Below are 27,004 nucleotides of genomic sequence, written 5' to 3' on the forward strand. Positions count from 1 at the left end.
ATCAATGCTGCATGCTGATCCACATGGAGGACATGGCAGCAGGAGCCTCCTCTCAAACACTAATGCTGTTCAATCAGGGAGAGTGCTCCTGACGCTTCTAGGCCGTCATACATTACCGTAGGGGATTTGTCCTCAACTCTGGTGACCAGGTTTTAATTCCACAACTCATCAGAGATATTGTCTGTGAGTGGGCGTTTTTTTGTGAACATAGAAAACAGCAAAAGAGAAAACAGCAACAGAGAAAACAGCATGTCTAATTTATGCTACTGTCACATGATCCAATTCAAGAAACATAATACAAGTATATACATAATTTAACTCTCTACGCTGTGCGAGATAAGACACATTTTTAAATGGAGCAGCTTGTGTATTGCACGCTTTTAGCTACAACTGTTTCATTTATTTTGCTTACATTAAAGATAATCCATATATTCTATTGATTGCTAAAAGCATTTTGCTCCATTTCATGCTACGTTGCTGAACACGATCACACTGGCAGCAGAGGCACTGCTGGATTATGTGCACATGTCGATGCGAGTATGGTAAAACCATTTTCACATTAATCAACACCTCCGGATTTCTTTTCAGAAACACCTAAAGCCCTTCAGTCATGCATATTATTATGACTTTGATAATTAGAATTACAGGCAGTTTTAAGGTATGATATTTAGAGGAAAGGTAAGAGCAGTGTTTGGAGTGTAGCTTTCAAGTCAGTGTTATAAATTCAGTATCAGCAACAAGATGAGTTTCATTCATTGCTGTCTTCCCACTTTTACTGCAATGTTCCGAATATTTCCGGGCCCTTTTATAGTGTCCAAATACAAAATCTCGGTCAAGAGCTGAGAGTGTTAGAAAAACATCCTCTTATTGTGTCAAGCTTTTTGCCAATTACCATTACGTAGGCTACAACCAACATTTCTATTTGTTATTGTTTCCCAGACGATAGCAAGACCGTAATGAAAAAATGCTTTCACTGCAAGATTGTTGTAAGCAATATCTAAATACATCAGCCCAAATCTTTGAACTTCAAATAAGATGAAGACAAACGTAGAGGAGAGATCAAGCATATAAATCAAAGTAGCAGCACTTCAAACACTGGCTGCAGGGACAAGTGAATCATAAATAACACTTACATATTTTCCTGTTTTCTATTTTATTTTTTGCTAGAATTGCGATCAAGTTCTTTTGGCTTCTCAAAAATCATGTTGTAGCATACTTTACTGATGCTGGGCTCTGAATAAAAATTACTTTCCACATTTAGATTATGTATTTAAGGAGATCATGCTTCATTCAAAGCAATCAATCAGTTTCAATACTTGACTCCCACACATATTTGGTCAAAAGGCTATATTTACCTTGAGCTTAAAGGTTCAGCATCTCTGTTACAGAGGAACAGAAAGGCCTATTTTAAATCTAAATGTGAAAAGAGGAGCATCTGGATTTCTAAATGTTTCAAGCAAATCGGAGAAATGTGATGAGTAAATGTTCAATGGATTTGCATTTATACAGCGCCTTTCTAGTCTTCCAACCACTCAAAGTGCATGACATACCTGCAACATTTACCCTTTCACACACGCTGCCAAACTGCTCATCGGGATGTAAATGCTCATCTTCTGGAGTCATTTGGGGTTCAATATCTAAAGCAAAGCAAAGTCTGGGTTCTGATTGAAAGCGAACTAAACCGAAGCTGATGGGCAACAGTGGTAGATGACATTGAGTCACTACAGGTTTCCTTAAACAGAAAGGCACACTGATACCTAGCAGATGAAAAAAAAGAAAAAAAGGAAAAATACAGAATTTAAGTTGAATAGTTAGAGATGTTACAGGAGAGCATTGAGCCCGAGACTGAGCCTGCAGTCGAAGGACAGAGAGGTCAAACCTCTGTTTCCTGACGGTAATTACTTCCCGGGTTTAACTCTTGGCCAGAATCTCCTTCACAGCCAACTAATGCTCACCACTCGGTGCTGTATGTTCCTGTGATGAGAGATTGCCTGTAAAGAGTTGTGCTTTACTTTTTCACAATCCAAGCCAGTGGGGCACACTTCTTAAAGATGACTGGACAGCTAATTTAATCCTCAGAAGGGTGAGTGAAGCTTAGAATTATGTGCCATATCTCACCAGCCAATTGGAGGATTTAAGCACGTCTGGGTCCGATGTCTTGGCCAATCACGACCGGAGGCAGAAGATCAAAAGCACATGGGAGAAAGCAGCGGCGAAGAAATGGTGATATCCATGGTGTGAGGGAGTGGGTCTATATACTGATCTGCAAAACCCCCAAATGAACCTTCAGAAAATATTATGTTAGTTATGTATTTATTTAACCATGTCATCGTAAAATAAGTGTATTGTATTTCATTGAAACACCCAGCAATAATTGTTATGTAGTTGTGTATACCACAGACGTTTTGAAAGCTGTTCATTTGAATTTTAATCGAATATTGATTTACATTTTATCATATTGAGAATATCTTGTGCTTGTTAAGATTCACTTCATCAGCGTGACACCATCTATCAAATCAATGGATGTATAAGGGCTTGTTCTAACACTAAATAAATGATACACTACAGAGTGCTTCAGTAACCACAAAAAAACATTTTCCCGTTTCTTTCTTTTCTTTTCTCATTTAGCAGAGCATCCTCATTTTCTACAATCTCTGCACCTGCATTACTCTAATTTGCATTGCAGCACACCAAAATATCCAAACGTTGGAAACAAAAATGCCAAGGTTGGTTGAGCATGGTGATGGCCACAAATTGTTTAGTGTAGTAGACAAACAAGATACTTTAAAACCTGAACACATAATAGTCGTAGTCAAGCTACAGCACCCCGAACAAGCCGACACCAACACACACGAACGAGCACAACAATACAAACAATACACACATGCTATGGCAAATTAGTGTGCAGACTCTGGCCTCTCATGAAGCTCTAGTTGTGTGTGTGTGTGTGTGTGCGTGTGTGTGTGTGTGTGTGTGTGTGTGTGTGTGTGTGTGTGTGTGTGTGTGTGTGTGTGTGTGTGTGTGTGTGTGTGTGTGTGTGTAGGATATTGATGTGTAAGGATCTTCTGTTTGCATAGACTGCCCTCTAGTGGCAATACATTTGTGTTACTCAAACAAAGCAAAAATCCACTGAACGTGGATCATTGTACGTCATTATACCTTCCTGAATGCCGTTTACAGACGTCTCATGTATATGTTTCTATGTGTACTGATATGTCATCTGTTCTTCGGACCCCATGCCTTCATATCCTCCCGCCTTGATTATTGCAACTTGTAGTATTTTGGTTTCATATGGTCTTTGTTTATTGTTCTGCAACTAGTTCAAAATGCAGCAGCAAGAGTTTTATTAAATGGGTTTACATACCTCTTATATTTCAGACCTCCTGTCTCCATCCCATGCTGTCAGAGAACTGAGACCTTCTGACCTTCTGACGTCTGTCTGTCCCAGGATCCAGGACTGAGCTGTGGGCACAAGGCCTTCCCTATTGCAAATCTTCCGGCCACCGTTTGATTATCTCCCACTATTGAGCTCTTCATTTTAAAACACACTCATACTCATTAGCTGTGAACTTATCCAGCTCCGGTATGTCTGTCTCTGTCGGTCTGTGTTGTCACTATGTGCCTATACTATTATTATTATTGTTGTTGTTATTATTATTATTATTATTTGCAATAGTAGTATGACACAGGGTCAACAAAACAAACCTTTGCACATCTCTATGAAATCCAAACCTTCTGACAGCACCTACATGGACATAGATCATTAATGTTGTTTCAATGGCTTGCCAAAGAGGGGCAGTATAAGAGATATGTCAGAAACTTGGGCTCGTAGATTGGTGTACAATCATAATTGCTGTAGTGATAAAGGAGCTAATGTGTATTGCCTGTGAGAAGATAACATTAATAGAAACAAATCAAGGTTCAGTTTTACATATTTGAAGATACTCTGTCCTGGAGCACTTTAATACATATACATATATATATATATATATATAATAGTAAGCTCCCTTTCAGCACAAAATAGTTGTAGCCACCAAACGTTGTGTATCGCATTTCAGCGACAGATAAAATACACATCATCATACACCTACGGGACGCACATACGGGACTATAAAACTGACTGCCTGGTCAGTAAATCTGTGATTTACTGATTTACTGACCAGGCCGGTTGAAAGCAGGGTGGAGGATTACACTCAGCCACCGATGTAAAGAAGTGCTCTTGCTGCTTCTTTATGTCTTTTCTCCTTCATTTTTCTCCTCCATGAACAGATTGATTTGATCTACCCGTACATAAATATACAGGTATACAGGTAATATTCCAAAACAAATGCACTTTGAAGGAAGAACTTTCTGTTGTTGCTATATATAGCAACAACAGAAACAAATCAGTTATAATAAAGTTAAAAACACATTATATATAGCAACAACAGAAAGTTCTTCTTTCAAAGTGCATTTGTTTTGGAATATTACCTGTATTGTGCACGGATGACTAAAAGATCTGATTAAAAATATATATCTTTTTTGAATTTGTCAGGAAAATGCTGGAACATTTCCAACAGGAGAAACTAATCTTTTGAAAACCTTCTTATCTATATTTTGCAGTGCGGCCTCGGTGTGGCTGAGGAGAGACAATGACCCGGTCCAGGAGATCGTCTGGGGTTTTTGAGATCAACTCTGTGAGAGCATTTACGGCAAATGACCCATTAGCACTGGCATCAAGATATTCCCACCTGGTCGCACAAGACTCAGCTCCATCAACGTGTCTTTCAGTGACAGACAGACTTGATTGGTTCGCACAGTCTTGTTGAAGGTATAACAGCAACGTGTGAGAATTACAATCCCTGTACTTCTTATAGCAGTGATTATTGAATATGTCTCTTTTTTTGCCCGAAGTTGGCCAGCCACAGCACTGTTTTCTTTGCAAATCTCAGTATAATCCAACTGGCCTTCCCGTCCCCCGAAGCGCTTATATTTGTGTCACCTAAACTAGGACACTACTTGTGTGCCCTGAAACTTTCCCACAAACTGGCTGGAAATGGGGATATATTATTTGCCTCGTCTTCTGAAAGGCAGCAGTTTCAAAGGCTGGAAAGTGTTGTGTTGTGGCAAAGAATATGCTGGAGAAGAATCTGTCATATTCAGCTGAAGACATTAAATTGGCTTGGACTCACCCCGATGATGACTTTATAACCGACAGCCTATAAAAACTCATTCCAATAAACAATCCACCAATAAGTCCACTTCTCAGAAGTTATTGGGCACTGGGAAATGATGAACTGAATACAACTTTGATCCCACAGCTGCAGACTGAAGGTGTGAGTTCACCTGTACTACATCAGAGCCAACCCATACACATTCAAGTTGCCCTTTTCAAACTCAGCTCTCTGGCAGAGCTTAATGAGGTTCCTGTAAGAACTTTAAGCAGAGGAAACAACATCCTGAAGTTTGGCTAGGCGGTGTAAAAGGACTTTGACATAATACATTAAGACTTTCAGTAAATAGCCCAATAGTTCATTTTTAGTGCGCTTTAAAAGTCTGAAAAATAAACTCTCCTCATAGGTACAGTCTGTATTTCTGCTAGCCTTCATTGAGCTACAGTTAAGCTTCAGTAAGGATACTTTACAGTCATTTAAATGCTCATGTTGTTGAATTTGCAATTATAGTGATAATAATTGTATATGCTGCAGCCATTCATCATTGTTATTATTATTATTATTATTATTATTATTATTATATTGTTTCATAAATAGATGTGTATTATTACCAGCAACACATGGCCCCTATCACTTGTTTGCTAAACTGCACATGAGAGCAAAACGTGGCCATGTGTCGTGTGGCCTGCCTGAACTTATCAGTGTTATTTGGACAGATTTGAGGAATGTGCCACCGATACTGAAGCAATGAGCTTTCACTGTCCTGGTTTCACTGACCTACTTTAGACAGCTGGGGGAGTCCGTCTGGTTATGTCATGTCCACATGTTCAAGTTCACATCATTTAGCTGAGTGCTGTCTGCATTTTTTGGAGACAAACAGAAGAAAAAAAGCTTCCAGAGAACCAGGATCAATATGCATGACAAACGTTTGCAGCTGCCAGCAGGTTTACAATTTAAATTTCAATGATAAGGCCACACAGAATCACACATTGTGAAAATGATGCTGCTACACAGTTCTCTGTAGTGTGTAACCTTCAAACGTTTTGCACCTCAGCAAACCCCATGAATGGTGTCAAAGCAGGTGTTTCCATCAGCTGTCAAAACACCTGCAGTGATGTCACCGATTGGTTCAGCCCAATTTATTCAGTGCAGATTAACCCCTTAAATGTAGTTGTTGTGCTTGAGTAATTATTGTGTTGTAATTCTTAATTTAAAAGAATGATGGCCAAAATCACAAAAATAACAGGTTTCTCAGGTTAAATAAAATGCTTGACTTCTTAGATAAAACACAAATTAATACAAATAGTAGTCATGGACAGCTTTATAAATATTTAATGCAGTAATTCCATCCCTTTCAAATGAGATGAGACAACCACCTTTTACCCGACCAAGTCTCTTATTTGTCATTTCCTCTCTCCTCTCTCCTCACATGGTTTTCTTGCCTCTCTCCATGCATCCCTGGTGGGAGGGACTAAGACGCAAGTGAGGGAAACGGGGATGTAATTAAGAGACTTGGGATGTACCCGTGTTTGCCCTATGGGCTAATAATGCTCACAGAAGGGGCTTCCACTTCCATCAGTGGCTGTTCTACCAGATTCCCACTAGAGGGCAGTCTCTACCCAAATCAGTCCTCAGCCCTGTCCTTTCAAATGCAGCACTCACACTGCCCGAGGAAATCATTACACACTCAATAAAGCAATAGTCAGTCATTTTCTCTGCCTAATTGATCCCACTGCTTCCCAATAATGCGTGGTGTGACATCTTTTACTGCAGCAGCGTGCCTCAGAGTGCAAATTGCTATATTGTAATTATCTTGTTGTTTTGTTCTTGCAGGACCAACCATCTGTAGGCAGCAGGCAGTAGACTTGTTGGTCAGCGGCTGAGGTCATGGGCTCAGCGGTGCATTCCTCCCAGAGCTGTCTGAAGGGCTGTAATGACATTGTCCCGGTATTTATCAGGGCTTGTGAAACACTCGTCAGGAGGACAAGAACACTGCATGCTCTTACACAACAACAAACGGTTGGGAACAGATATAGAAAATGACAAAATCGTGAACAAACACAAGGGCAGGCCTGATAAGGTAATGTTTATGTTTACTATGAAAGTGGAACACAGCGTCACACTCTGAGTGTCACACAAACACACACACACACACACACACACACACACACACACACACACACACACACACACACACACACACACACACACTGATACTTATGACACTAATGTGCATTACACCCTACATACTTACTGTGACAATAACTGGAATTGGTACAAAAAACACATTCTAGTAAAGTATAGAGCATTAATCCACAAACATTGCCATCTATAGTGATGAATCTAGTAATCTAAATCTGTATAGGGTTGCAGGGGGCTGGTCACAAGACTCACAGTCACATCAACATCAACTACAACTACAATCCTACAATTTGGCTAACCAGAGCACCCAAAGGAAACCCAGAGACGGGGAGAACATTCAAGGTCACGCAACCCACAACCCTCTAGCTGCAAGGTGGCAGTGCCAACCTGTGCACTACCAACAAGTTATTTATGGGAACTCTTTGACTTTCTTAATTTGCTGTGACTCTTCATACCTATTCAGAGTCAATACTGAAGCAAAAGCATCTTGAACTTTATTTATTTGCATAATTAATCAGCCTATGCTCAATCACAAATCAGAATTCTGATTATAATGCTACTGTTGAATATATAAAACATATTCAATAGAGGCAGTAAAAATGGATAAAAGCACACAGGCTCAACAAAAAACTATTTTCCTTTATTTTCGAAAGCATGTCAAATGCAATGCTGTCCACTCCCATCACACATTTTCACAAATTAGCAAGACAGACATGTAATCGTGTCTTGGTGTGTGTTCCTGCAGCCTCTCTCACTCAGCCACTCATTGTGCTGTCAGCATGGTAGGGTGGAGTCGACGGAGCTGCACATGTTTCAAGTATGCTCTGAAGCTTCACTCCCTCTCCGTCTATCTGCCTTCCCCTAAATGTGTGCATGGCTAAGCTGAAACCGAAAAGAGGAGGGCCCAGTGTATGTAACAGCTCTGCTTTATACCAATCAAAGGGGTTTCCCCTCCCTCTCTGACTCCCTCCCTCCCATTTTGTTCAGCCCCATCGGTCTCTAGGCACACAAACCAAAGAAAGAAAAAAAAGTGCAGGGAAAAAAAGTGATAAGCAGCTTCTGGGTTTTGCTTTCAAGCTCACTCCTGCTGAATCAGCGTGAGTGAGTGAGTGTGTATGTGTGAGTGTGTGTGTGTGTGTGTGTGAGGCGTTCACTCTTTCTCCTGCTACAGTAGCAACACATTGCAGCAGCGTCTGCCCCGAACAAAAGGCTAAACGCAGCAGAGCCACAGGAGGAGCAACTCAGGGATAGAAGCAGGCAGAGTAGCCCAGCGTGACTGCACCTCTCAGCGGGGAACTCAACCTGCCATTTAGCCTTCCTGGTGCCGGAGTGGAGACACTAGACCAGCCCAGGCTGCCTGTCTGTCTCTCTGAGCTGAGGAAAACACCTTGTTGGTGTGTTGCCAGTTACTTTGGCTTCATTTTATACACCTTAGTCTCTGTAATCCTTTACTGAGACTCCTGCACCTGCCCTTCATCACCTTTTCCTCCACCTGTCCTAAGAGATGTCAGACGATGACTGCCGCTCGCCCATCGGCCTGGACTGTTGCAGTTGCTGCTTGGACCTGGCCAATGGCTGTGATGACTCCATGGCCAACAGCCTGCCAGGAAGCCCTACAAGCCCCAGTGTCCATCACTTCCGCCAGCTCCGCAGCCAGCTGATGTACCAGAATCTGAACACGGACAAGCTGAACAACATCATGAGGCAAGACTCCCTAGAATCTGTGGTGAGGGACCCCTGCTTCCTGCTGAACGAGGGCGTCTGCAACAGCAACATTGACCAGACGATGCTGTCCATACTGCTCTTCTTTCACAGGTATGTCTGATGTTTGCTTAGCTGACAGGATCATGCTTATCTGATAAGATCACAACTGAATATAGAGGCTTATGTCATTCGCACATGGACTTTGAACTTGTCCTGAAAGTTGTTCTTTTTCTTTGTAACATTGAATACAAAGTCCACCTTTTCACTTCTGCATCTGCATGTATCAGGTCACAATAGAAGTGCTGCTTAAGAATCATGTTTGCGGAAATGTACCAGATGGCTAAGGGTGGCTAATCAGGGTTCTCTGATAAGCATTTCTTCTAAAAAAGGCTGACATAAGTGTTTACAGTCATGGATTAAGGATAGGATAGGACAAGGGCGTTCAATTTGATTGCGTTCCAAAATGAACTTCTGACATTATTACTTCACAAGAAAGTGTAGAGCAACATTGTGAGATTTAAATGTTGATAGTCAGGTGGAATTTGGCTATCTATGTCAAAAGCTCTTCATGTTTTTCTTACTTTTCCTTACTTCACATCGAACGCAAATTGAAAATGGATTCAAAACATACAACAATGTCCAGATATTTATGCAGCATACTGTCTTTTGACATCTACGCGATCCACATCTTTTCATGCAGCATAGTTAATGTTACACAACAAGACACTGACAATGATACAGATATATTACAGATATATTAATGTCCTTTAGCTGAATAGCCTCACTAAAGCAAAACCCATTACAGTGTTAATACTTATAAGACATATTTTAACTCCGAAGAAGACATGTTAAAGTAGTAGTAAAGGAACTTTAAACAACAAATGAGAGAACAGAGCCGGACAAAAACACAAAGTTATTCTAAATAGTTTGTTGTCATATTCATTCAAATGATCTTTTTATGCAAGAGGTCAATTAAAACTAGCATGACACTTCATCCGTCATGTTTATGAAACAGCGTTTGCAGCTCAGCTCGCTCTGTTTCTGAGGAAGAGAACGTCTCTGCCAGTCGAACAGTTTGTTGAGCAGCTTCTGTTCAATGATCACAGCCTCAAATTACAGTTTCCATCTTCCCTGTCAGCTACAGTTTTGAACTCCTGAACCCGAGCAGGAAGTTATTGTCCAGTGTTTACTTTGAGAAGCTGTGATTATTATGGTCTGTCTAGTTATCGGAGCAGTACAATGCAGAGATCTATAGGGACATAGCAAACTTGTTATCATCGTAAGAGACCTCTTTGAATGTCATATACCCCGAAGTTGTTGTCATTTGTGTCAGTAAAACAGAGATATGTGTTAAAGAATCATAGTGTATATCTCAGACATAATGTTGGATGATAATCTAGCAATAAAAGAGCAGTTTTCTTTTTGGTTTATGAAGGTGTACAGAAGGAATCTTATTACCAGAAGTGACTGACAGACTTTTATTTTCCTCATTATAAAAAGCATATACCGTACAACTAAGTTATTGTTCCATTAGGATTTTATGGGAAACATTTCATTGTTGTTTTGGTTTTAAAACATGTTCTAACAAAAATTGGCTGCTATGTGAAGCCTTCTAAAAATAATCTACATTTACAGCCAATAAGTAACCCATCTCAGGTAAAATCACATATTTGGTCAGAAAGAAAATCTGTGATGGTGTTTATCCTGATAAGATGTGCCTGGAATGAACATGATAATGATATTTGTTATTATGGATTCAGTTACTTGCAGATGTTATCATATCAGCAATGTTCTGTGGCGAGAGTCATTATCAGGGTTTTATCAAAGTTATCCAGGAGCCAAGCTGCCATAGAAAATACAAATAAGTTAAAGTTTAACCCGCCTTAACTTTGCTTTATACTTGACAGACTGTTCATATATCCTACAGTGACCATTGATGCTGCATGATTAGAAGACCGTACAATGGAAGTAAAAACATTGACTGTGAACAGCACTGATGGGGCTGATGGCAGCAATGATTAGACCTGAACTAGGCTCAACTTAATTCTGCAGCTTTTAGCGATACATACTTATCAGTGCAATATTAGGCAGTTAGAAAAAAGCAATTGTTTCTACCCAACACATTGCAGTATACAGCAGGGTTTAACTCTGTCTGATTAAAGTATCACATACAAGCTATATGGAGAACTTCCACGCAAGCACTCACTTTATTTTTCCATCTTACAAAACAGCTCATTAAATTCTCTTTAATTTGACACCGTTTAGGTGATATTGTTGTTGCTTTGGAGCTGCTTTATTCAATGAAGGAACAGAATGTTCTTGATCTATTTACACTAGCAAGGGTGTGTCATGATACTGAATGTGAAGAACAAGGGGCTGAAGAAACTTTGGATTTGGACTGCAGATCCATACTTGAACATGTCCTTAGACCTGAAGTTATACTTTTTTTATGTTCAGGTGAGTTATTAATCACTGCATTTGGTGTATTCAGTTGCTGTCAGGGCGTATTTAAAAGTGTAATAGTGTTCTTTTCTGCTCTGCTATTCAGACTTTCTCATAATGACACAGCAATACTTTTTTGCTTCATGCTTTTCTTCACTAACCACAGAGAGAATTAAACAAATATTCAGTATTTAAAATCTTGATCTCCTTATTGTGTGAACAATGTATCTTCAGTTCAAATGTAGAAGTATACACAGGGCTGGCATTTCCTAGGGCGGGAGAAAAGTCAGGATGTAAGTGCCAATTTTTTTGACATTACTGGCCCAGAGGCAGTGTTCACTCACGCCATGCACCTGTCTGTGCCAGCTCCACTGTTTGCCTGACAAACAGAGTCTTTAGTCTGAACACTTTGTTCATGAACCTGCCCTTCTCAAGAGGGAATCACAGATACGGATCATGTGGCTTTCGTGGATAGGCTTTTCTCGCAGGATTTAAACATTGATGTGTACCCTTTACGTTTTTTCATGCAGAAACACAAATGCACTCATTCATTCACACATGTGCTTGCAGTCTAATCCTGTCAGTTGAAGCAAAACCAAGCTGCCTTGCTAAGCTGAGGTTTGCACAAGTTCATCGATTTTTCTACTACATGCTTCGTTTGGGCCTGGCTCCCGATGAAAACCTGGCTGAGGTTTATTTTGTGACTCACCCTGGGTGGTCAATCTGCCGAGCAGCCATCATTCTCAGTTGCCACTTGTTAACAGAATGAGAGGTTCAGCATAGGCCGAGGAAACATGCCAGGACATCATTTGGGCTTGTTGAATATCAGTAAGAGGCAGTGGCAGCGGCCAGCAAACTTGTTATGCAAATGATTCGAGGGTCACAGACAACATGTGCTGAGAGAGTCCTGTTTGGTGTCCGAGTCCGGTACGAGATCTGTGATAAAACCAGAGAAAATATGTTGATTTACTTTGAGGCTTGGAGAGCTACAATTGCAAAGAGAGAGGCACTCATCCACACCTTCACCCCAGGCAGTCAGTCAGTACTTAGCAGCCACTAAACACCATCGCATGGCAGAGTGCAGAGGGGTGAAGAGCCTGCAGTCAGTCAGTAAATAAGCAGTTAAAATACAAATGGGAAGAAAAAAAAGTTAGCGGCAGCACAAACGATGTCGCAAAGTGTCAAAAACCTCATAAAAGAGTTTTTCTCTTCAGCAGCAACCGATGTGACCACATGACAGGGCTGAGGAAAAATGTTCACCCTTCAGCCTGAAGAGCTCCCTCCAGGTTCATGGACAAGACTAGAAACATGCATTTAGTCGAGTGCAGATCTTTGGGTGTATTCGCAACAGCCACTGTTGTAATGTTTAATCGAATGAATACAAACCACAAACACGTCTAGACCGCACACGTGTCATCTATGTTTTTCACTCGCATGTCTTACACAACAGATTGTAATCTATACACAAACCTGCACCGGCTCTGTGCAGGTTTGCGTGCCAACTGCGTCTCATGGGTGTAACCACCAAGTAAGGTGTTTTATCCGTCAAGTCTTTTTTTTTCAATATTTGTTTCCGTCTACACAAGAACAGTCAGCGCTCGGTCCAGTTTGTCATTGGCTAAGTGCTAGTTATACACACATACATACACACATGTAATTGTGTAATTTAAAGGCCCATCGGCTGGTTAAGATTTATGAGTCAGCAGTCAGTGACGGGGTACAACAGTCCATAAAATATGTAGACAATAAAATGTGTTTTCAAAAAGTGTGACTCTCTGCAATCAAGAGAGGTCCTTGAACATACATTTATAAATTAACAAAAAAAACGGGTCGGTCTAGCAGTATGCAAGATTATCTGTGGACAGACAGACAGAAACAGAGATGGACAAGCACAGCATACAGAGTCTCCTGGAGGAAATAATAACAAGTGTAGGTAAGAAGTTGCATGGCATGCGTGAGGATGACATTATTTCCAGGATTGTCCCTTAGTGTGTGCTCTGTATGTTGAATTGTTGGTGAAAGGATTCTGATCGGGAAGTTTCAACCTCTGACTAGGTTTGATCTTCTGTTGTTACATTCTCCTTTGTTGCCAAGGCCTCTTAAAGTGGTAAAAGTTCCTCACTTTGGCCTGAGATGATCTTTGGCTTCGGTCTAGTTGACTACTGAACATGACCTGGCCCTCCCACAACGGAGTGGAGACAGGATCCAGCTGTGTCAGAAACTCCAGTGAACTTTAAAGCTTCACTCAAGTATAAAACACAAAATAGCTTTGCGAAAGTCTAAGACCTACATTTAGTCATCCACTGCGGTTATGGAAAGTGTATTTTCCATGTGTAAATCATCCAGGAATCCATGTGCATTAAATAATCCTAACATTTCCCAAAAGAAAAATGAAGTCTGTGAAATGACTGGAGAAGCTTTGTTACCCAGGAAAAGAACTTCCATCTCAGTCTGCGTCATTGCGTGATGAGAACATTACAGTCGATCAGTTCTCTCCAATAGAATATGATAACAAGGTTATACATTCTTTATCTTGTCGACTGTCGAGTGACATGTTGAAATAATTTACATGCAGTTCACACTTATTCGAGTATCACCTATCAGTCAAGATACAGGGTAGTTCTGCCTGCACAGTTTTCGATGGAAGACATTTGCATAAAAGGCTTGTTAGAAAAGTGAGACAGACTTTTGGAGAAGGTGCAGCGGTCATAGTGCACCCAGTTTCATATCCCGCCTCTGGATGTGTGTATTGTGTACAAATGCTTTATAGGCTTTCAGCGTTATTGAAAATCCGGTGTAAAGAATGTGTATTTAGGCTTGTTCTGCAGATAGCATTGTGGCTGTATGGAAACACACAAATCAGTCAGAGAAGGAAAGATGTAAGGATAAGGCAAACAAAACACTGCTTCCTCTGTATTCTCTGCTGCTGTAAAATTGGCAGACAAATGCTGTATAATGAAAAGCTTCTCCAGAGTATCGGCCGCACTCATCAAAAACATACAACACAATTACGGCGCCATTGCCTGTGAATTATCATATGTAAGATACTACAAGCTGGAACAGTCAAAGGGATCAGAGTGAATCTGCACCAGTGTGGAAAAACTACGTGTCCCACAGAAGTTCGCAGAGAGTTACACAACTTCATGGGTTGCAGGTGGCAGGAGACGTGAATGTAAACAAAAAAACAGGGATTACTGGTGAGAAGGCAGAGGGAAGGATGTCGGGGTGGAAGAACAGATTCATGGCCAGGCAAGTCTTTAGGAGTCAATCCAGAACAAACAGAGGCCACAAAGGCGAGGTCTAAGCAATGTCAGAACAGGGAGTGGGAGCGCTACAGGAGGAGAGAGAGAGGGAGACAAACAGCCAGCAAAGACAAAACATAGACAGGACTTGCTAAGAATAGTGTGTTGACGTTAGGTGGAACTGTAATATACAGTATATATAGACGGCAGACGTTTGTGGTCAAAGTCACAACGTTGTTCTATAGCTAAAGGAAGTCATTCTTTAGGGAGCAGCAGGAAGCAAAAAGCTATAATAAGTGTTTGTTTAACAGATGTTTTTATGGGTTTCCTCAATAACACAGGCTTTGAACACGTGTGTTGAAAAGAGACAGCACAGGTTGGTATTAGGTGTGTTTGCCCCGCAAAGCAGTTCTGTGCTTGATTTTATCACTGAGGGAACAATTTAAAGAGGGATGTACAATAATGACTTTTTAATGGACCTCTTGAGTTACAGCCTTGTTGTGTTGAGCTTGTGTGAATAGGCGGCTCTTGGTGCCGTGCCAGGAGATGCCTGAAACCACTGTTGGATGGTTTGTGTGCGGGTGTATGTGTACTTGTGTGTATGTGTGGGTTCTCTACAGTGCTCCACGACTGGACTCAACAAAGTCTTCTGTCTGTAAAGTGGCGATCAAGTTCTTGGTGAATGCACACAGTTTATCATGTGTCCGTTAACGTCCAAACCAACTCTCTGACAAAATGACATTCCCATACAACTAAACTGCACTCTCAATTCCGTTTCAAGGGGAATGTATTTGAATGGTTGCAGTTTTAAAACCGCTTCAAACACCAACAAATTTTTAGTAAAAAAACAAACATGCTTTGGCTTAAAAATACTACAAAATCAAAACAAACAAATCAAAAACGCAACTTGATTATCTTAATGAAAAAGTATTTTGTTCACACGGGGCACGTCCAGCCGTTTCCTGATCGGAAACCCTGTGCTGTGGCACCAAATGTATTTGTAATATATCAAAAGCAAATGTAATCCACAACAACACGCATTTCCCCCGATAGTAATTCACAATGCGATTGTGTTGCTTGGGAACGTAATCTTTTGGAGGCAGGTTTGTCCAAACACACAGCCACCACTTCAGCAGACAGATCAGTGTGTCAACTGGGAACTCCACGACACGCCCTGGACCGCCGGTCGATGCAACCTCCTGTGCACAGCCCCGCATATCTTAACCAACACTGCTATGGTTCAACACAATTAACATCATTTGCTCATCAGATTGCAGTCACTATCATTATCTCTTTCTGCATGTGCACTTTACTTTGATTGCTGCAAAAGTTTCTCTCCATGTAAATCACCTTTGATATGATGTTTGTAAGAATCAGAAACCCCCCGCTTTAATAGAGTTATGTTACTTTGTTGTTTTACACAATACAACAGACCCATCAGATCTCTAGCAAGTTGCATAAAGTGTTTTGACAGATAATCTAATACTAGTATAATACTAGTATATTAAATATTTGTTTTGTCAACTAATCCCATGAAAAAACAACAAGAATGAAGTGATCCTATTACAAGTATTATTTGTGTTACTAAAACCTGATATAGCTAATCCTCCGTGCCATAGGGCTCCACTGTAGTTTATTTGGAAATTATCACATACATTTTTCTACTGCTGTAAATCCTTGCCTGAAAATAGTCCCCAAAAATACACCACATACTCTTGTTTGAGAAACATTTTTGCTAAGAACTACATTGCCCACCTGTATAAAGGAAATACTTCAAACATTTATAAATGTTTTATACATTTTTAAGTGATTAAGTACTTTGTAATGTACCTGAATATTCATCAGCTGTTTTTAAATGTTTTCCATATGAACAAATGGGCATTATGCTGACAGCACAGTGAAATATGGACTAATGGATTTGTTGGTTTTGGGCTTTTCATGGAAATGGTTGACAGTGACTATTTAGATCCACTCTATAGTTAGAAAGACCATAGAGACAGTGATAGCAATTATCCTTTAATCCTTTAATCAAACAATACTGTTCCCCATTGACACTCTGCAAGGGTCAGGAATGAGTAACTTATCTGTCCATCTGGAGGACATGAGCAACACACATACACACACACACACACACACACACACACACACACACACACACACACACACACACACACACACACACACACACAAAGGTGACCCACAGATTCATGCTGTTGTTGACACGTCACCACAGCAGAATCCAGCTAAGCTCTTTTGTCCTGGGAGACGGAGTAGAGATGCAGTACTGTACTTACCAGAGGTGGATTAGAAATCCATAAGTAACTCATACCGTTTGCCATCTCAAGTCGGGTCAAATCTTCAACATGTGATATGAAATGAAGTACAGAAAGGATTTACCTCTATACAATATGTCACAATTTAATCATAGCAAAAAGAGTCAAGAAGTAATGTTGACAAAAACACAGGAAACATGTTGGATCAGGTGCTTTGATCAGCAAGAATGAACTCATTGCTTACTGTAGGAATCTAATACACACTTAAAACATCTTAAAAACCTAAAACAAACTTGAAACAACAATAATTAAATGTGAGGGAAAAATAAAAGGGTCATGTTATTGCTTAATGCCTATTTCATGATTGTTATCATGCTGTAGTTCTAAATCATAAATGTCCAACTGCCAAGTGCCAAGGTAATACTGGGTTCTTTGTGTTGTGGTCATGGAGCAAAATGTGTCCAGAATAATGTTGTGGTTTATGTAAAAATGTATTTGTACCGAAGCCCTTGAGGCTCATAAGGCCTGGCCACATAAACATGACTTAAAAAAAAATAACGACGAATTCTTGATGCAAGTCCATGCAAAATAAGTATGAAGACTAAATAACAGCACAGTTGAGTGCAGACATCTTTAGAAAGTGCAAATTGGGCAATATTTCAGAACAATGAAAAGTAGGAAGGATTATTTTCTTTTTAATTCCACAAATACTTCAAAAGAGTGAAGCAGTACCACCCATCCATTAAACCCTTTCTTCTCCTTCCATGCTTCATGCTTGTGCAACGCTCTAAGTCTTTTCCACATCTCTTGCTTCTGTCCTTATGTTTTCCTCCCTCTCTCTGTCTTTCTTCCTCTTCAGTCTTTCTCCATCTCAGTTGTTCTATTGGACTTATATAAGTCTGAGGGATGGGCGGGGAGTTGGAGTGACCATGGCTTGTGCTAGCGGCCTTATCTCTTTGGACCATGGCTACGGCGCCTATCTAGATAATAAGGCAGCCTGTCAACACTTGCATCACACACACTCCAACACAAACACACACAGCCCTGAGTTATAGTGCCAAACAGCAATATGTGATAATTACACAAGGCAATAGACAGTAGTACAGCTTGCATAACACTTATTATTAGGAGTTAGTGCACTGATGTTTGCTCTTTTTATCAGACTGCAGCTCGCACTCGACAACCTGCACCTTCAGAGAGGCAATGGACAATATGTGTATCTCTCGTATAGTTCATGGGGTAGATGCAGGGAAGCTGAAATAATGGAGAGTTGCACGCTCTTTACCACCCAGGCTGAGCGCTACAAGCTACTGGTTGGAGGGCACTAACATTTTCATTCTGTGCTATTTTCAATGGGAAGGTTTGGGTTTCCCACTCTGACATTTTCTTACTCTCAAGTGAGAACGCGGTAACCCACCTGGCTGAGGGCCAAGTTAAAGTTTGTCTGAGGTGAGGAACAGTAGATCTGGAGTGGAAACAAATGTTTCTCATGTCCAGATTTGCAGGGAAGAAGCCATTCATCCACCATCTGCACAATATAAAGTGAGATAGTTTTTGCTAAAACTCAACAATATATTTTCCTTCTTTTCTAGTAAGTACAGGCAGACTTCATTTCAGATTAATTCTGATGCTTATTCCATATGTTTCTCTCTGGATGCCTGTTTTTTAATCCCAAATGCTGTTGTCAGTCTTTCTTTTCCCACAATAGTCTGCTACACAATGCAGCCAGACAGTGCTTTTGTGGAGTGGGACTGAGCCAGGCCTATCATTAGCCTATCTTATTCACCCTGGGCACTATTCACACGCAGGTTGGGTACATTATGTACCCTGGGTGTACACACACACACACACACACACACACACACACACACACACACACACACACACACACACACACACACACACACACACACACACACACACACACACATAGTTACACACATGCACAATAGAAAGGGACTAAACTCCATGGAAATTAGAAAGCCCGTCAGAAATCATCTTTTCTCAGTTTGAAGCAGCCTTATCAAATATCCATGAGTGTGCACACACACACAGCCACACAAACACGGATGTGTTTTCCCCTGCAGGGCACATAGCTACTATTAGACATACTTTAGCTACGGTGTTGCCACAGTCCATTCCTGGGAAGGGCTCATTGTGTCTGGCAAAGAAAACAATTACTTCTCAGAGCGTCTGCAGGTCATGAGGACATGCTTTCCAGAACACAGGAAAGGTTACAGCACTAAGACACTCGCAAGTTACTGAACATCTGCAGTTTGGCAACATGCTGTGCTTCTGTGGGCAGTAAACACTTCTGAGCTCTTTGGGTGGATGTGTAATCTAACAGAGAAGAAGAGACATTAAAGTTCCCCAGACATGACTCTCTCATTCTGCAATGGGCAAAGGGTAATGCGTTTGGTCCTAAGGAGCATTAACACAGGGAGCATATGTCAAACTCACTTAAGCAGCATTATGTTCTTTCGGCCAGTTAAACAATTATGTAACGTGGGTGTCTAAAAGTAAATGTGTAATTGGATTTATAATGGAGTTTCTGACATCTGCTTCCCATCACACGGTCATATCCCTAATTTAATCTCCAGCACCTGCCTGGTGTTTCAACACATGTCACCTCAACTACCCCCTGCCATGCCTGTGAACTCCTGTGCTGTACTGTCATCCATAATTGCATCATTAAATTGGGCTTTTGCACAACATTGAGAGGATAAGAAAAAACAAACAAGCGAGAGACTTCACACAGCTGTCTAGCTGGGAGCAGAACATTTTAGGCAACCTGCTCACGCCCTGGTGCAATGAGTTCATTTCATCAGATGAATCAAGGTATGCAATAACCACCCTTGCCAAATCCAAAAAATGTAATATAACTGCCAGTCTGAGTTACAGTTAACATTATACATGCTTTTAAAAAACAAACAAATGACAGGCACATCCAAATGAACCATAATCAAACTCTGACTTGTGTAATGAATATGGTTTGTTATGGTTGCGTCAACATTTCCAAACTCTCATTGGCTTCAAGCGTTTCTGCAAAACTGGAGAAGGGCTCAGAAAAAAAGAACAACAATTGGAAAATGCAATGCAGCAGAGAGTTCCAAATGTAACAATTTTCTTCCGGGATGGCAATGCAGTTATCATGGTAGATCACCATGAACAAATTACAAATATGGCTCTTAACATCAAATCAGTTCTGCGCCCTATGACCTCAAAAGAAAAAGGGAGAGGTTTGCTGGTTTAAGGACCAGTTTGGTCCCAGTGGCAGGCTGAAAAGGTGGAGCTGTTCTGCAAAGCTCTTCTCTCTCTTTCTCTCTGTGGACGCCTTTCTGGCAGACAAAAGCCTGCGAGACAGAGAAGAGAAAAATAAACGCATGTTCCAAGTTTCAGTGATTTTTTTTTCTCTGGCTGTTCCCCAGCAGAGAGACTAGCAGAATCAAATGAGCTAAAATAACAAGATGCATCCTGTCCATGAGCTCACTTCTGCCTTCTGTGTTGTTGTGTTTAAAAGAAGCACTTGTGCCACAAAGAGCGCCGGGCCGGTCGTATCTGATCCCCTGCCATTTTCCCCTGCCATCCCCTGTGCCATCACTAGGAGCAATTCACAGTGACATTAAATGACCTCTTTCTGCATTCCTTCCAGTATGGTGTCATGGAGAGCAGTCACAGATCATCATTATGTTTGCATGCTGTGGTGTTTACACAGTCTGGGTTTAGGCTAAACAACGACCCTCTGAAAGCGTGTAGATGTTTCTGCAGTAGAGTAATAGATGCTGGGCTTAGGAACCAGCAAGGCAAATGCCAAGAAACTCTGGGTCTCTGGGAGGAATGTTGACGAATGCTGAAACTCTTTTCCCCTCCCTTTCTTTGTGTATTCCTCCCAACTGTTTCTCGCCGACTCTTGTGAATATACTCGCCAACACACACACGCACACGCACACACAGATTCCATCCAGGCCTCCATCCATGTCCCTGACAAGTCTTTCAGGGGCCTGCAATGCACACAAAGGTGTCATATAAGGGGAAGTGCAGCCTGCACCGCGAGAGAGAAAGAAAAAAGGGGAATTTATGTAATACTCAACATTACAACCTTTCAGTACTTGCGAGCCAAAGATGTGGAAGTTATGTGGGGTCAGGAGGTTTTCTCACTTTAGGAGAAGAGCTTGAGCTGTGGAGCAAGACAGTTGACACCCCTATTGAACTAAAACGTTACAGCTCGGTGCTCAGGTCACCCTTAACAAGTCAAGAAAATAGAGTTTCTAGAGGCGCAGATTCAATTTCAAAGAACACAATAAGCAACAAGTGAGTTATATCCACAAAAGAAACCACCTTTTTAATTTGGAGCGCTATTTAAGGAGCAGTTCCCATATGAATCATTTCCACGGTGCTAAAGTGCTAGTTCACATCTGCAGGAATTTGACACAAAATTATAATCATCTGTGAGGAACATGACTACTTCTAAATATTTCCATCTGTCAGCTCCACACACTTGCTCTGCATGACCCCAGTGTTTTAACTGATGCATCATCCCCAGGCTTGTTTAGCATAATTTAAACGCAGCTTTGTCTTAGGCTTCTCTAAAATATGCTGGGTCCCGGTGCGAAGGAGGGAAACAGTGCACATACTGGATAATGCTGTTGCACAACTTTGCCTCTTTTGAATATGGTTGTAAGGATCGCTGGGCTAGAATGTTAAGTTTAAACAACTGTTGTATCTTATTTAGCATATAGCTGCTTCGAGATTGAGGTTGTAACACATCTGATATAAATTGCCTAACTGCAAGCAAAAAAGTCAAGAAAAGCATATCAATCAAAGTAAACCTAATTTAGAGAAAATGTAGGGCTGGTATTTAAAAACCACTTTCCTACATGTATAAATTAAACAAGCAATGGCAGGCAAAGTTATGAAAGTACATCCCACATGATGCATTGGTTTAGAATGCTCATGCAGTCTCGCACATAGGTGCCTGCGCCAAGTAACATAGTGATGAGGACCCTCTTTGGAGCGATCAATAGGCGAATGTTCTGAACATCCAACCATGAATAATGTGTGGGTCTGCTGGCTGAGAGTCCTTTTCTCACCCGAGGTTGCATAAGACACAGACAGTCGCAACAGTGTGGAAGTGTTGGCAAAACCCTGACTTCAATGCTTTTTCCATGATTTTATCATCAGTCCCTTGCGGTTATTTTTTTACAGCTAGCAAGGGGTATGAAAGAATAAAAACTGAAAGACAAGCCGGATACCTCCTCCTTGATATTCAAATACTTAGAAGGACATATCAGATTCAGACAAGGCAGCACTTCTCCCTTTGAGTGCATTAATATCTAGGCCATTGCATTGACAGCAGCCTCGCTAAGCGCCTCTCCCGGGGCCTGTCTTTTGAGGTGAGACTCTCATTTTCCCCCATGTCACCATCTTAACTGACATTTAAATGTCATTCAAGCAGATAAGTTTAGCCAAGGCCTGAACATATTGGTGAAATGTTCACATAGTAACTTTATGTGATGTATTTTACATTGCCCTGCAGTCCAAACAGTCAGTGGCACCTGCTGTCACCAACACAAAGAGACGTGCAGTGGGACAGATTAAAGACTTAGATTCAGCTTATAATGTCGAACCATGATAAGAGGCTAACACGTTTTGCAGATGTCTGCACTGTTGCTCCTGAACACCATCCCACGGGAGCAGCTCTGAGATGTGTCGTCGTATAAACACAGGTGCTTTTTATATCTGGCATGTCTAACAGTGACTCATCTTTAGAGCACAATGCTTAATGATAGTGTCCATGATATTGTTGCTTCCAAGTAAAATGCTGAACCTTCTAATTTGGTGTTTTAACATAACAGTGTTTTTCTGAGGTTTTCACCACATCATGTGCGGCAGCATTTTCCTCACACACGAGATGGAATGGGCCAAAGCGTTTTGCGGATTGAGTAAACCCAAAGCCAACAGTGAGTCCTTTTGGCATTTAGATTTGAGGTCTTTGCCATATTAAGACTCTATCGCTCTTTCTCTTTGCAAACAAACCTGCATGACCCCACCCGCGTATCTCAAGGTAACCATGTTTTTTGACAGTTTACCTAAAGTACTGGGAGTACAGCCAAATGCTCCTATCAGAGGAAACACTGCCCAACAACAGCTGTGAAAGCCCTCTCCTCCCTCCCCTTTTATCCTCCTCCTCCTCCTCTCCATTTCTCTTCCTCATTTTTGCATTTTCCTGTTTTGGTGTTTGGTGGCTCTCTGCTCAGTCACTGATACAAAGCAAAGGGCTGTCCTCAGGCTGCAGACCGCAGACACACAGTATCTGATGAACTAAGGAGAGGCGATACACATGTCTATGTGCTTATACATGGGCTATGTTACACAAAATTCCATCTTTTGCGGTTTAATTTAGCAGACTAAATACGTAAACATGTTACATGGTGTGTCATGTATATTTTGTACTTTGCTTTTAGCACTGAAACAGATAGAATATGTTCTGTTCCTGGATGCATGTTTCATAATTTCTTTCAATAACAAGATGGAAGGGCATGATCGGGCAGCACCACTGTGTGTTCACCCTTTCTGCGGGATTACAGCGCAGACACTTGCAGAGTAAACACAAGGATACATTGTGTGCGTGGCTGATGTGTCCCTGTGACCCCTCCTACCTTGCATCCATATGCAGTATCACGTGCCCATGTCCGTCACATGGCCAGAAAGTTACCAGACAACAGCTATGACGTGACAGGTCTGAGACAGGATAATTACCTGGAGTCAGGGTTAGGTATGCCAGTAAAATAGGATTTACTTCTCAGAGACGGTGTGAAAGGACAGGAATAACAATAACTGTCAGAGGAGGAGGCGTGCAGAGCAGACAGAGAAGAACAGAGAGGGTGTGAGGGAACCGAAAACAAACGAGGCTGACGGCACAGACAGCAGGACAAACGTCTGTGCACAAGGTGGCAGGCAAGATACAAAAGCTACACGGTCAAATTTGGTCATTCAGAAATTTGCCACTCCTATAGACAATATTTAAAAACTTAAGGGGCACATATTGTTACTATTACTATTTTGATTTGTACATACTACATTGTGAAGGCTGCCAGCTACTTTGCAGGCGCCACAGCGAGCTACTTACTTACGGACTATAATTACAGTCTCACCAAGAAAACACGATACAGTCATTAAACTGGTGTGAAGAAGACAATCAGTCACATAGGCTGGAAAGCACAGATAATGACTTGCCATTTCTAAACGGGTGCATGCTTGTGTATGTGTGTGCGGGTCAGGAGTTATCCAGAGGGTGTGGGAACCTGTGAAATACCCGATTTTGTTTCAGTTCTGCAAATCCTGACATGGTTCCTCAAAACAGCTTGAATAGCGTAACTGACATTTGTTTCATTTATAATTCACAGGTTAATTTACTGTAATAACAAAGAGGGCCAGAGGCTTTACATTACTTAAAAATAAAAAAATCTATTACCTTCATTAGAATCTATAGAGATAACAACACATCTTACACCGGAACCAAAACACTGAAAGGTCAAAGATCTGTGCCGTATGACGTCGATCCCCAGAAATTATGCAATTTAAGTTTAATTGGGCAAATACTGATTGTTAGTAGAGTCACTGTATGATTGGATAGATCTTTGATCACAGTTGGAACTCTGTCTTGATATATCATCTGCCCGTCTACGACAAACACCGTGGCGCATGCATACCTGCACTTGTGTGCAATACCTCTGCAACAATAAAGTTGAGCCTGGTATATTTCTCACATTTCACAATCCGCTGCAGCGTGCTGGGGTGTTATTACAATGTTGGCGCCAAAGACAACCCTGGATCGGTCTGCTGCTCTGGGGTGCAGTGCCTGAGTGCTTGACCTCCCCGACCCCTCCCAGTCACTTGCTCTTTATATACGTTTCTCTGGATCTTTTAATTGCTTTCCAGGGAACACATTTTGAATGCTTTGTACTTTATACTCCTTCACTCCGTCACAAAGTAAAGTCAATCCCAAGCTGATAGGAACCTTGTCCCTCAATGCTTAGACTTTGTGAACTGGGTATAGGTCAGACACTGCTTACGTGAGCAAATCTGCCCATCTCCAAAACAATAGAGCTCTTGCGTAATTCTCTATGTCAATAAGTCTGATCTAATTAGACATTTTATTGTAGCCTCAGCGATCATTCCAAAAAGAATCCAGCATCATTTTCTCACACACGTTCGAACGGGCTGTTTTGATTGATAATAGAGAATGACATTTGCAGAATTGAGTTTTCTTCTTTTCATCGATCTCACCTCCTAGCAGTGTTAATCCTTAAATCTCCAAGAACATTTATTTCTTAAATGTATTTAATCCAACATAAAAGAGCTCAGTCCTAAGAAAGGTGTCAAACTGGTGAAGAATCTCTCTGTATCAGTGTCTTAAGCCATCTGCCAAACGCTGGAAATCTACACGCCCAGACAGAGACCAAAACAGAGTGTGTATGCTTTTGTGCGTGTGTGTGTGTGTGTGTGTGTGTGTGTCTGTGTGTGTGTTTGTGCTTTGTCTTTATATGACAAAGATCTCTGATTTGTGTGCATATCAAGTGCATTACCATCTCTGCGTGTCTTGGTGCACGTTGGCCCACTAGTCCTGAATCTCTCAGTGTTGTTATCGTTCATGCTTGAACGCTCACCTTAACTTGCACAGGAGTGTGACTGTGTACCTGTGTGGTACGTGCGTGCGTGCAAAACAGATATGAATGTTCTTTGGTTTTATAAGTGAACTTTGGACCTCTCGGCTACACCCAGGAGGGAGGCCAATTTAGCCTACATTGTTTACCCGAGCCTTTAAACAATGACTCGGATGGCAAATCGTGTTTACTCGCTCTGCTGTGCTGCTTCGAGACCAGGAAAATGACAACTCAAAAACACAATTTGTCTTGTGTACTCTGACCGACTCCAAGTTCAAGGGTCCCTTCAAGTGGAAGTATTTCCTGTTTGTTTCTCGGAGGAGAGCTTGAACCTTAACTTTGCTGTCAGACAATCATTTGCTGCAAAACCCCTCAACTCTAAAGACTATGTTTAATTTGTGCCAATCAAGCTGATGTGGAATTAATGCTGGCTTTAATCATATTCTCAGTGGCAATCCCTCACAGTAACATTTGTTTGTATTTCAAAGCATCAAACAAAATGTTCCCAGTGAGACTTGTCACAATCTCACAACAATTTAGCAATTATTCAAAAACCACTTTGTTTTTGCAAATTGCAAAGTAGTGACACCATAATGTGATTATTCAGCTAGCTCCAGCACACCGTACTTAGTTCAAACATTTGCATTCATTTCAAAGCAGCACATTCAGTGAGCTGTTGCTGAGCTGTGTTCAAGGAGAATCCCAGTAGAAAGAGAGAAGCTCTTTGTTTTGCAACCTGAAAACCACACTGATGGAAGCGGCAGCGCCAAATGTTGAATGAATGCAATGTATTGTGATACTGTGCATGCATACTGCATATGTTTATTTTAGTCACATCATTGTATTGTCTATGTGAGGTATCACCAAATATCCTGAAGTCTAGTTCCCATCTGTTCCCTTTTCCTCGACCGTGCAGCACGTCTACCAATGTGTGGGTGTGACCAAGAAAGAGAAAAAAAACTAAACTCAAGTGGCCAATCACTGAAGCTTATAAGACTTGCGTCTTTGTGTGAGGGAAAGGCTTTCTGGCCTTTTGAAGGCCGGATAGGCAGGGGTTCCTGTAAACTCCCAAACAACCTCTCAGCTCAGCACAGCACTGGATATCACTATGTTCCCGGTTTATTTGGATCACGCGGCAGCTTTTGATGCTGATCCTTCCCCTGACTGAATCACATCCTTAAATAGTGCTCTTGTGCTACACTATACATCCTGCTGAACTGATATCATTCACACACTAATGCAACAGTAAACATTTTGAGGAGGGAATTAAACTAGGAAGAACTTGATTCAAGCTCAGGCTAACTGTTAGCCCTTGTTAGACACCTGTCTTTTAAAATGCATATGTCTATATTTAGGACATTCAATATAACGTAAATACAAAG

At 41.2% G+C, this 27,004-nt stretch overlaps 1 protein-coding gene across 1 annotated transcript in view; it reads left to right on the forward strand.

Moving 5' to 3' along the window:
- Positions 1–8,600: 8,600 nt before the first annotated feature.
- tsc22d3 (TSC22 domain family, member 3) overlaps positions 8,601–27,004 on the forward strand; it is a 31,223-nt gene continuing 12,819 nt past the window's right edge. The window contains exon 1 of the mRNA XM_079229024.1: positions 8,601–9,110. Coding sequence (XP_079085150.1) covers positions 8,800–9,110 — 311 coding nt within the window. The 5' untranslated portion in view covers positions 8,601–8,799. The remainder of the gene's footprint in view (positions 9,111–27,004) is intronic.

This window comes from Taurulus bubalis, assembly GCF_910589615.1.
Source record: "Taurulus bubalis genome assembly, chromosome: 13".
In the NCBI taxonomy this organism is placed as follows: Eukaryota; Metazoa; Chordata; class Actinopteri; order Perciformes; family Cottidae; genus Taurulus; species Taurulus bubalis.